This window comes from Alosa alosa, chromosome 15, assembly GCF_017589495.1.
Source record: "Alosa alosa isolate M-15738 ecotype Scorff River chromosome 15, AALO_Geno_1.1, whole genome shotgun sequence".
NCBI lineage: Eukaryota > Metazoa > Chordata > Actinopteri > Clupeiformes > Clupeidae > Alosa > Alosa alosa.
In genome coordinates this window covers 3,968,302-3,980,619 of record NC_063203.1, presented here as the reverse complement: position 1 = coordinate 3,980,619, position 12,318 = coordinate 3,968,302, and the positions used below count along the sequence as shown (strand labels likewise).

The 12,318-nt window shown below is 45.2% G+C and overlaps 1 protein-coding gene across 1 annotated transcript; it reads left to right on the top strand.

The window, feature by feature from the left end:
* Positions 1 to 306: 306 nt before the first annotated feature.
* Positions 307 to 10,335, top strand: LOC125308760 (serpin I2-like). Its single transcript, XM_048265351.1, has 9 exons — positions 307 to 457; positions 1,440 to 1,707; positions 1,897 to 2,142; positions 4,654 to 4,848; positions 5,329 to 5,521; positions 6,859 to 6,956; positions 9,014 to 9,100; positions 9,454 to 9,543; positions 10,123 to 10,335. Exons 2-9 carry the CDS (start codon positions 1,455 to 1,457, stop codon positions 10,197 to 10,199), a joined length of 1,239 nt encoding a protein of 412 aa, XP_048121308.1. The 5' UTR covers positions 307 to 457; positions 1,440 to 1,454; the 3' UTR covers positions 10,200 to 10,335.
* Positions 10,336 to 12,318: the final 1,983 nt, after the last annotated feature.

Sequence of the window (12,318 nt, the reverse complement as noted above, 5' to 3'; positions counted from 1 at the left end):
TTTAGGACTTAGTGTGTGTAATAAGAAGAAGATATGCCATTTCATTTTACTGGAAAATATGATTGCAGTGTGGGTCTAGCTTACCTCTTCGTAATTGCACTTTGTGATTGTTATTTCCTTGTGATTGAGTGCTAGTGTGTGTGTGTGTGTGTGTGTGAGTGAGTGAGAGAGAGAGAGAGGGAAAGAGAGAGAGGTGATGCTTTATATGTTGGGAGTGTTTCTGTGTATTTCTGTTGTGGAGAGTTAGTCGGTGTGTCTGTGTGTGGGAGTGTATGAGTGTGTGTGTAAGATGTTTGTGTATCCAGGTGAGAGTGTTGGCAAGCCAGGCCCGGCAGCTGCTGCAGTATCTATCCCTACAAACGCTGCTATCAGTTTGGCCTTGAGGAGTGGCCATGCAGCCCTGGGGGCCGCCTTGCCTGGACGTGTGCCTCTCCTGTGCGCATTCTCCTGCCTCAAGGTAAGGACACAACTCCTCAGTTGTCTGGTTGTTCTGCTCGCCTCATTTAACAGCAAGCTTGATGAGCAGTACCATCTCATTTCCAATACGCTGTGTTGGCTATGGCGCTATATTAGCCAGCGCTAAAGGGAATGGCTTTCAACCCTTGATGTGAATTAGATTCCTAACTATTGATCCTTGGTCAGGCAGAAAACAAATGGACTAATATGCAAACTGTGCTAGAAGGCAAGTGGGAACTGGAAAAAGGGGAATGATCCGCTAAAGAATGTCTAAAAGGTTCAGCATTAATCAGTGCTTAACAGCTCTGCTGTTAATGACTCACTCACTGCTTTTCAACCTTTGTCCTGAAAGAAAAGCAGTCGATGCAGGCCATCTTCTCTATCAGATCTGCTGGAGCACACATAAGGCTTCTTCTCCAATCCAAATTGAGCCAAAATGTTGTAGTTTTTGCATGCACCATTTCAGGTGTTTATGATGTTTTTCAAGAGGGGACATTGAGATAAAATAGGCTCAGTCAGTGAGACTGACAAATGTTCTTTGAACAAGACCAGTATGCTGTCGTTCAGTCATTAGCTGTTGTTAGGAAACAGCTGGGGGAGATGGTGTTATTAGTGGCCGTCTACATTTAATCTCTGCACCGACATGGAGGGCTTAAATAACTGCAATAACAACCTCTTGAAATTTGCTTTCACGTCCCACCTATTTTAGTAGCAAATTTAGGACAAACTTTACATTTTTAATGAACTCAACAGGAAAAACATTTCTTGAAAAAGTGACAGTGAGGTGATGATGAGGTGCTACATTAATGAGCTTGTGTGACTGTTGCCATGCACACCTGTTAGTGCTGAGGCATTAAACAGATGTGAAGGATCTGCTACAATTGATTTGTCTGTAAAGTCAATTCATGAAAAACAAAAAAAAAAAGAAATTGTCTACAGACAAGTCTCACAAACTCAGATTCTTCTCCAAATCAAACTTTCAGGAGCCCATTGCAGCTATGCTGGTGTCCGTATTGGTGCTTCTGTTCCTGAGTGGTCAGACTAACGCTGAGCCCTCAGTCCCTCTCACTGATGTAAGCACACCTCTGGCGCTGAAACTCTTCCGGGCAGTCTCAGCCCAGGATCCTGATGATAATGCTGTGCTGTGCCCCCTTGGCGTGATCCAGATGCTGGCTCAAGTCCAGCTGGGGGCAGGGGGCAGCACACTCCAACAGCTTAAGAAGGCAATGCACCCAGATGATGTCCAGAATGGTAAGAAGCAGTGTTTCTAACGGTCCCTGAGCCAATGCTTACATGCATAATGTGCAAAGGCTTTTCAATGTGTCTCACCTCTGATTCTAACTTGTTTGTATGTGTGTGTGTGTGTGTGTGTGTGTGTGTGTGTGTGTGTGTGTGTGTGTGTGTGTGTGTGTGCATGCCTGCCTGCCTGTCTCTTCTTAGATACATTCCTCCGTCTTCTACAGAGGGAGGCCGAGGCCATTGTGTCCCCACAGGAAGGTGGTGAGGAGAAGGCTTTTCACATGGCCATGGCCAGTGCCCTGTTCCTTCAGCAGGGGTTCCCCCTCCAAGAGGCTTACCTGCAGAGCAGCAGAGTGCACCTCCATACCTCCCCTCAGCATGTGGACTTCACCCATCCCTCTATGGCTGCTCATGACATTAACACATGGGTGGGGAGCCAAACCAATGGTAATTACTGTGGAGAGAGAGAGAGAGAGAGAGATGAGTGACATTACAATTTGCTGAAAAGTGGCATCAACCCATTTCAAATCTTGAGTAGTCCACCCAGTTCAGCTCTATTCAATGTGACTCGAGCGTTTTCTCCTCAGTCCATTTCATTTTGTTTCAATTATGTTAAAGTGTCAGGGTCACATTTAAAAGTGTCGTTTAGATTGTATTTTTCCCCCAAACTGTGCATTTTCGCTCGTACTGATATGTTAAAATGATTGTCACGATAGATGCTAATGACCAGAGAGGAGCTCATTACCGTTAATGTGAGTGATTCTGCACATGCTCAGTAAAGCCTCAGTGATCCAGAAATAGTCCCAGCACACTCACAAGGCAAAACAGTACTGTAACTCATTTGAAATTCAGATCAGCGACAGCAAGTGATTCCAGTTCAAATTCCCAATTAATTTCATTCACAGTGTATAATAAATGCATTGCTTGCTGCTCCCCTCCTAAATACAAAGACCAAGCTACCAGGAACAGGGAGCATTGCTGTGCACCCCTGAGCCAGTGCTTGTATTAGCATTTCAAATTGAGTTATATCGTTAAACAAGCCTAGTGTCTGCTCCTGCTGCTATTTACGACAGTGCAAAGTTATTTGTCTTGTGTGCACAAATGCATTTACACAAAACTGCACACAAAGCAATAATGAAAAATGTTCAGCCCCCAAAAAATAAAGAAAATGAAACAGAGAGTGCTCCTCATTTTCACTCATGAGTTATTGTTTTGACTTATTTCCGAGCTCTCCGAAGGATTCACAGGGCAAAATGATAAACTTTGTTTTTCCTTAAAGGGATTGAGTGGTAAAAAGGCTCTGTAATGATGATGAAAGACATACAAAGCCATATATCTCACACAGCATCAGCTCTGAAAGAAAATAAAAAAACAGTCCCCTGATTCGTCTTGCAGGCCTTCCTTAGTTGGTTCATTTTAGCCACTAGCCTAAATAAGATTTCAAATCTGCAGAGATTTGTAACCGGGGCTGAAACGTCTCCGCCTACTGCTGCCTAATGGTGTCTCTCACTGTCACAATATTAACCAGACTTCAAAGATAGTAGTCTAATGCCTGCACAATCAGCCTGCTTCTCTGCACTGATAAGAAGCCATTATTATTGTTATTATTATGAAGTAATTTTATCCGAGATGAACATTTTATTTTATTTTATTAAATCTTGGTCTGCATTTAGATGTGGTCTTGCTGAGAGATTACACTATAGAATTGATCAGAACTGAGGGATGGTGTAGCCTTAGAAACACTCTCCATATACATGTAGGCTCACCATATAGATCTCTAGAGCTGCCATATACACACCAGTTTGTGTGTAATTGTTTCTGAACCTGAACCTAAATATCCCAATAATTACAATATGTGTGTTTTTAAAAAGGTAGGCTTTTGGTGTGATATTTCTCACCAATGCAATTTTAGATAACACTCACACACTGTTAGATGATTTAGCTCTAACAGAAAGACTCGGGAGACAAAAATGTAATGAAACAATCTAATCCGGAATAGGATATGTGAACAATATCAGAAACATCTCATGAATAGCGTTCTGTATATTGAAACAGCCGTTGGTGTAGGCCTCTGTCCATAAATCGGCAAGCAGTGTGGAGATCTCAGTAAAAGTTCATATCTGTTGTGTCCTTGCCCTTCCATGTCTGCATACATGGGTGTTGGAAGAAGGGGTATGAATCAAGTAATAGTGTTGTGCATATCCACATTCACTCACTTATCTTGACAGATTTAAGGCATCATACAAAGTACAAGGCCAAACAAATCAAGGAACCGAGGATATCAACAATTGAAAAATGTCACTGACTAATGCACTGACACAAAATGAAGAGAGCAAGTTGTTTTCCTTGTTTCCCCAGTTAATCAAACTAAACATTGTTAGGGATTTATGGGTTATACATGCTTTTTTTAAAACCGGTCTGAGAAACAGTTTATCCACAATTCACAACAGGATTAAAGTGGTGGCTGTACTGTATGCAGTATGCTGTATATTTGAGAATAGATTTAAATCTATGCCATGGTTTTTGAAAAGCCTTTTTGATGGGTGTCATTAATCACTGGAGTCTGTTGATCAGCCAAATGGTAGTAATTTGACCACTTGGACTAAAACCAAGTTTGTTCCGTGCAGGCCAGAATTGCAGTCTAAATGAGGCCAACTCTGAGTCGCCTGCTTCCAATCCTCCAGTCTATTATCCTGAACGGAGTTGGGGGGATTTTAATGCAGCCGATATACCTCATATAAGCTCTAATGATCATTTCTTTCTTTTTCTTTTAACAAAAATGATGGCTTTGTCCTTTCATGCCCTTCATTGCTAAGTGTGCGCCATTCTTCCTCTCTGCCTCTCCTCCTCCCTCCTTTTTCTTCCTTTCCCTCTTTCCTTCTCCCTCTCTCTCTCCTTCCCCCTTTCTCTCCTTCTCCCTCTCTCTCCTTCTCCCTCTCTCTCCTTCCCCCGATCCAGGTAAGATCTGGCAGCTGTTCTCCAGCGATGACTTTGGCCCGCTCAGTCGTCTGGCTTTGGCGAACGCTGTGTACTTTAAGGGCTCCTGGCAGCACCAGTTCCCCCCTGAGAACACGGCCCTGAGGGGCTTCACCAAGAGGGATGGCTCCGTCACCAACGTCCCCATGATGTACCACAAGCTCCAGGCCAACATCGGTGGGTGCTCCCCAGAAAGGTGGCTTGGAACTCAGAGGCCAGATGCAGTGGAGAAGGGGTGGGGTTAGGGTGGAATGAAGAGTTGTGTCTCCGTGCCTGGAGCTGCATGCCCAGGACCAATTGAAGCACATGGCCACAATATTGATAGGACATATTGTAATTCAAAATGGTTTGTGTGAGATTGCTGTTCGCTGTGAAGCTGTTTGCCATTTCCCATTTGTGAAAGCCAGGGGAAAGAATACCACAGCATTGTTCTAATGTGTTTTTAATTTCAAATTGATTACCACTAACGTCTTTGTTTTCATCCATATGCTAGTTGAATGGGATTTAATTTTTGCTTCTTAATGACTTCACTTGTTCCAGCAAACAAAGGCCCAATTTGTCTTATCTATGTGCATGTGTGTCCATGAGGGGGGCAGTGGCAGATATGTGTACTGACTGTGTGTGTGTGTGTGTGTGTGTGTGTGTGTTGCCCTGCAGGCTACTTCTCTCATGGGGAGAGTGAGGTTCAGCTGCTGGAGCTGGTGTATGGCCAGGGGGAGGCCGGCTTCATCGTGCTGCTGACTGACTCCGTGGAGGGACTACCTCTGCTGGAGAGAGACCTCACCCAGGAGCTGCTCAACACGTGGATGGCCCAAACACAGCAGGAGGAGGTGGAGGTTCACTTACCCAGGTTTAGTCAAATGCATGCACACACACACACACACACACACACACACACACACACACACACACACACGCACGCACACATGCACACACACAAGCATGTATTCACACACGCACACACACACACACACAAGAATGTATTTACACATGCGCGCACACACACACACACACACACACACACACACTCCTGCATACAGTACATATCCCATGTGCATACCCAAAGATATGCATTCACATGAACACAAACTAAATGTTTAGTAGACACATGAGAGGGCGAGAAAGACTGATATAAAACAAGAGGCTATAACAAATACATTGTGAGTTATAGTGTTAATACTCTCCTGTTCTAGCCACTAGCCAATTATAATTCTGTAAGCAGGACCTGTGGATCATTAAATGTCCCTTTGTGAAGTAATAACTTTGTTAAGTAAGTTACTGCACGGGTCAAATGAAGGTGAATCTGGGTAAAACAACACAGAAGGAGAAAAAGTGAAAAGAGAAAAGCAAATGTCATGAGGAAATGGGTAAGAGAAAGTGTCAGCAGAATAAGACCGAGAGATGACTAAGAAAGCGAAGAGCTTAAAGCAGAACGTTAAAGAGGTGTTTTTTTCCCTCGCTTCTTGTCATGGGCACATCGGAGGAGCAGTAATGTGATCAGAGACTTTCTCAGCCCTCCCTTCACAAAACAGTCGGGCGTCTCATCTTCACAATAAGGCTCTGGAGCCTCCCGGATGGCCTGCGCTCAAACACCAGCGCGTTTGTGAAGATGCACACATAGCGACCGAGCGAGCAAATCCAATCTGAGTTCAAACTCATTCAGGAGCTGACTGAGGAGCTCTCTCTCTCTCTCTCTCTTTTTCTCTGTGTGTGTGTGTGTGTCTCTCTCTCTGTGTGTGTGCTCTCTCTCTCTCTCTCTCTCTCATTCTCTCTCTCTGTGTGTGTGGGAGTGTTGCGCAGGCAGGGGAGACAGAAGTGTCAGAAGAGCTTCTCAACTCAGCAGCTAAATGTCTCAATGTAGACGGACAAGAGGGAGAAGATGGGCCGTGTGTGTGTGTGTGTGTGTGGGTGTGTGTGTGTGTGTGTGTGTGTGGAGGGTGTGGAGGGTGTGCTCGCGCAATCTTTGTCTTCTCTGGTGATGAAACGAAAAATGAAAAATAGCAGACGTCAAAGGAGATCTCTCAAAAGTGCGCTCAGTGTGCACCACTGCCAGACTCAAAGAGTTTTCAAAACATTGAAGTCTGGCATGACGACATGCGTCTTGGGAAACAGATAATTACTCGACTACAGCGAGAGGGCAGAATGCCTTCACTTTCTAATGACTTTCATTTGGCTTCTCTCCTCTAGGTTTCAGATGAGCCAGAGAGTGGACCTGAAGAAGGCTCTTCGATCCTTGAACATCACCGAGCTGTTTGAGCCTGGCTGTGACCTCTCCGGAATGTCAGGTGAGCCCTTACACCTCACAGGTGCGCCCCTTTGGAGGGGGGGGTCAGGTGTGCTCCCAGAGAGCAGAGACTTCCTGAGGAGAGAAATCAAAACCATGTACCTTCCCTATCACACTCTAATAGAGATGTTATTGCCTTTGTTACCTTATTAGCAAGAATAATTTTAACTAAATGGAAGTTAAGAACTCCCCCTTGTCATGCATGCTGGTTGGCAGATGTTCTTTATTTCCTTCAATTGGAAAAAGTCAGACTTTCTACCAGGAGTTCTTCTCAAAAATTTTGGAAGGTATGGGGCCCATTTTTTCTTTATTTTGAGAGTACTAGTTTCTCACATATTCCTGACTAAGTCTAGACTGGCCTTGACCTAGCAATTTGTTGTATTATATGCTATGTTGGGGTAACTACCTATTTCGTTTATGTGTCTGTGTTTTTGTATTTAATCCTCATTACTGACTGTGGAGGGTTGTGTTGTGTTTTGGTTTGATTTGTTTTGTTGTTGTTTATTTTATTTTGTGTATGTAAGCAAAAAAATTGACATTTATTTTTATACATTATAATATATTCTTAACTGCTTTTGTATTTTTGTCTTGAAATTAATAAATAAACTTGGGGAAAAAAAAAAGAAATCAAAACCAAACCGCTTGTTCAGAGGAGGCGGCTGTGTGCTCCACCCAGAGGTAACACAATAGATACCCCACATCCATCACTCCCCCCTTATTTACATGTCTTTAGTGTCCACCTCCATCTTAATCTTGTTTGGCCACTAACCTCCTCCCGCTCACGTTAACGGGATGAAGATGCATATGCGACGCATTCTAATGAGCCGGGTTACGAGCGGCCTCAGAGGAGAGGGCCGTTGTGCCGTAAATTCAGATGACGCTCCCCTCTGTTAACAAGTGGGAGATTTACACCTGCACATGCTCATATGCACACACACACACACACACACACACACACACACACACACACACACACAGAATACATAGAGTTTCTGAAATGTCCTTTTATGTGTGCTTGTATTATGGACATAAGTAATTTCATAACACCTAACTTTTGACAGACACACACACACACACACACACACACACACACACACACACACACACACACTCACAGAGAGAGTACATTTTCTAAAATGCATATTGTTGTATGCTTAAATGGTCTCTCTCGCACACACACACACACACACTCAGAGTGCAGGAGAGTGGGAGAGCAAGCGTGCTGTTTAGTGAATTTGCATGCTGGTGTTGGAGTGCGTCCCCTTGCCCTGGCCTGTCACTGTTAATGTACATCAGTGTGCCCGGTGGCTCAGGGTGGTCAGTCCACTGCCATATCAGAGGACTGGGCCCACAACAAAGACTTTGCCTCATTAGTGCTGCTCTATGCACACACAAAGAGTGAAGAGAGGGGGAGAGAAAGAGTGTGTGTGTGTGTGTGTGTGTGTGTGTGTGTGTGTGTGTGTTTGTGTGTTTGTCAGGTCTAATGATGTGATGGCTATGTTAAACCTCTGGGTCTGCTGTGGTAAATCAGCTCATGGGTCTCATTATATGAGTAGAAAGAGAACAGACACACACACACACACACACACACACACACACACACACAATCATGCATGCAGGTGTCCAAAAAGCACTTTCTTCACACACACTCACACACAAGATGCCCCTCAATAACAAGTCTTTGTAGGGCTCAGTTGTTATTACCCTCTAGAGGAGTTTTGTTTTGATCACTGTGTTTGACCAAAGCTCAAAGTGCCTGACTCCACTGGACCAAGACAGAGACATTCAGAGAGAGAGAAGTAGGGATTGAAGGAGGAAGTGAGAGAAACTTTAGCTCCTTGTTAGAGCTGTGGCTGAGTCCAGTCACTTCACTTAGTGACCAGAGCAAGCCAGTAGCCATTGTCTCAGCTCCCACTCACTGTCTGCGAGTGCATCATGTACAACTTCATTCCCTTTTGATTGCTTTCTCCCACTTGCTCTCTCTCGCTCTCTCTCACACTGCCTCTCTCCCTCCCCCGCTCTCTCTCTCTCTATTCCCGTCTCTGTGTCGTCCTGCAGAGGCCGGCCAATTGCACATCTCAAAGGCTGTCCAGAGCACCTTTATTGAGGTCAATGAGGAGGGGAGCGAGGCAGCAGCCGCTACAGGTGAGATTAGATCAGACAGGAGGCTTCCTGTAAGTGATCCTCCCGTAGGACACACACACACACACACACACACACGCACACACACCTGCTTCCTTTTCCAAGTGATGTATTGTCCACTCTGACCAGATGGCTTTCATCACTTTGACGTTTGAAGGAGACAGAGATAGATGATGGCTGGATGATGACTTGTCATAGTTTCTGTGATTGATTCTGCCTCTGTGTGTGTATATGTGTGTGTATGTGTGTGCACATCTGTGTGTGTGTGTATGTGGTATTCTGCATCTCCATGGACATTTGTGTTTGTTTCTTTGTGTGTGTGTGTGTGTGTGTGTCCACGGATTTCTGATTTCTAGGTGGTGCAGCAGCGGTCATCATGAGCTTACAGGGTCATCGCTTTATGGCTGACCATCCCTTTCTCTTCCTTATACGACACAGGCTTACAGGTAATGCACCTTATTGCCATACCTGTAGCCATGCTGCGCCGCGCACCTACACCGCGCCGCACGCCTTGCGTGCATGCGCACACAACACTGAAGAATACATTGTTGCTATATTGAGCATAACCACATAAACATAACATGATTGACCTGCCTTACACCATTTGGAATGTAATATATTTGTTGCGCATTTCCTGCAATGACACAAATTCAGTTGGCGCCCAAAAGCCCCACGTTCCCCACTGGGGATATCAGTCATTTGTCTGCGTGGCCCTGGCATCTTGAATCATTCAGGAGCTCCGTGACTCTTCCCACATTCCCAGCCCTTTCTCCCTCTCCTCTCTCTCCTCTCTCTCTCCTCTCTCCTCTCTCTCTTCTCTCTCTCCTCTCTCCTCTCTCGCTCGCCAGCGTGGCTCCAGAATGCATTATGACAGCTGTGCCTATAGACATGTCCATATATATAACATCCGCTCTTCTATCCTGCCTCGTGCAATTTCTCCCTGAGCGGGTCTTGGCGGGCGCGATGCGGTGCGGTGTGGTGGGCTGAGGGTTATGCATACAAACGTTTATTTGTGTCCCCCGCAGGAGCCCTGCTGTTTGTTGGCCGCGTGCTGCAGCCGGAGCTGATGGAGACCAGAGGACGCGACGCGCAGGCCCTCTGAGGCCCACTAATAACTCTAACGACCCACATTAAAAAACACTTACCCGCAAAACGCCCGGGAAAGAAAAAGTGTGTGTTTGCATAACTGAAAGGCTTTGAATTCTCCATTTCTTGGTTTCTCTCTGTTCTTTTCTCTTTTTTTTTACTGTAGTCTCACTTTTCCAGCTCCCCCACACTCTGCCTTTTCCCTGCCATCTACCTCTTCACCTCCTCCCACCCCTCTTCTTTTATTAATAATGCCGCAGTTGTCTGTGCTAATCAGCCCATCTCCTGGCCTCTCTGTGTGTTCTTCCATGAAATTAAGCAGGTTTCTTAAGCTGCTGTTTAATCAGAGCCCAGAGGTTTGAGGAAAAGTGCTGCGGTGTCAGAAATGGCAGGGTGGCGGTGAAGGCCGGCCACTGTCGGGGGAAGAGAGGGAGAGGGAGAGAGAGAGAAAGAGAAATAGAGAGAGAGAAAGAGAGAGGGAGGGAGAGAATGAGAACGGCGTGTATGGAAGGAGGGGGGTACCGGTGGTAAGCCACTGAAGGGCCACGAGCTGTGATCAGAAGCTCAAAGGGGTGGTGATAATAGGGGGATATTTTTGGACGCATCGAGGCAGAAATCATCCATGATTGTGGCGAGTGGGTGGTTTAATATCATTGTGATTAAAAACCACAGGTGGTAGGCCGGTGTTTTGCCGCGTCATGCTTTAATAAGCAGCGGGCTTGTTTACAGAGGCGCGCTGGATAAATGAGCTCGCACCCAGGCTCCTAATTAAATCTAGCCACAGCATCGGTAGCAGTGCACTGGCAAACTTAAGAGTGGGGCTAATGTTTCATCAGCACTAGCTCCAGCACCAGTCCTTTTCTTTTCCCTGTAGGTACATTGCTGTGGGTCTGAGCCGTGAATCATTTGAAGGGATTTAAATGATTATCATAAGGAGATTATGAGGAGCGATTACAGCGAGATTCAGCCAATGATTCAAGTTAGAGCATAAGCCTTCGTAACCCAGCCGCGGTGATAACCATGACGACGGCGCCGCTGATGCTGATGACGATTAAGGCCGCTGAAGGAGATGATAAGGCAGGTGAGGATGAGAAGCATTAATCTGAGATGGTCCCCCCACTGTTATTATTGATTATCCATATTTGCTGATGCACCATATCTGCCTGCAGGAGCCTTTAAAAATAAAATGCACTACAAAAGTGGTGTTTAGAATGTGCAGTCGCACAGCCTCTGGCGCTGGTGGGAATCAGTATTACAGCGAGGGATGTGATATTCCCCTCTTATCACCTGTAAGCAGCCCTTGCTGGACCATCGCAGCCCTCATACTGATCTTCATGCTGCATTGAGATGGGGAAAGGCTGTAATCTGTTGCAAAGGCGAAAAAGAAACCTAAGCTTCAGGAAATCCTACGACTTTTACAAAGAGCCAACATCAAACAACAAATTGCATGTTGCGCAAAAAAAAAGCAAGTCAATATGCTTTTGATTCACGCAGAGGTCCGATGATAATCATTTCACACCAGAGTGTTCTTTTTCTCAGGTGAAGTCCTGTATGCCAATGAACCTTTCTGAATGATGGGTGGATCTCCACATGTTCAGAAAGCCACCTGTAGATGGCAGTGCAGGGCTACAGACAATAAAGAGTCATAGGCTGTGTCTAGAATGGTCATCCTGTTTGTTAAAGCTACTCATCCAAAACTATTAGACAGACGAGTGTGGTACGATAAGTGTTGAGGCCTTTTCTATATGTTGTTGAAAAATATCTATGAATTTAATACTGGTTTACTCACAGTTAAAGTACTACACAAAAAAAATCATGATCGTGGAATCTGGATTATAACATCTGGATAACAGCACATCTAGTTGTCTCTAACCACTCCACTCAGTCAGAAAAACAAATTAAATGGAAACAACAGCATGCAACTTCTCTGACAGTGTTGTTTTCATAGCGGCCCCCAGACAGTCGTCTCAATGACTCTCAAGAGGTATCCATCTCCAGCAAGCCCATCAGAATTCATGGAGGCAGGCTCACAGAACCAAAATGTGGTGTGACAGCTTTGCAGGTCACCGTGTCAGACAGTTAACATAAACTCTCACTCCCTCTCCTTCTCTTCATCTCTCTTTCTCTGTCTTTCT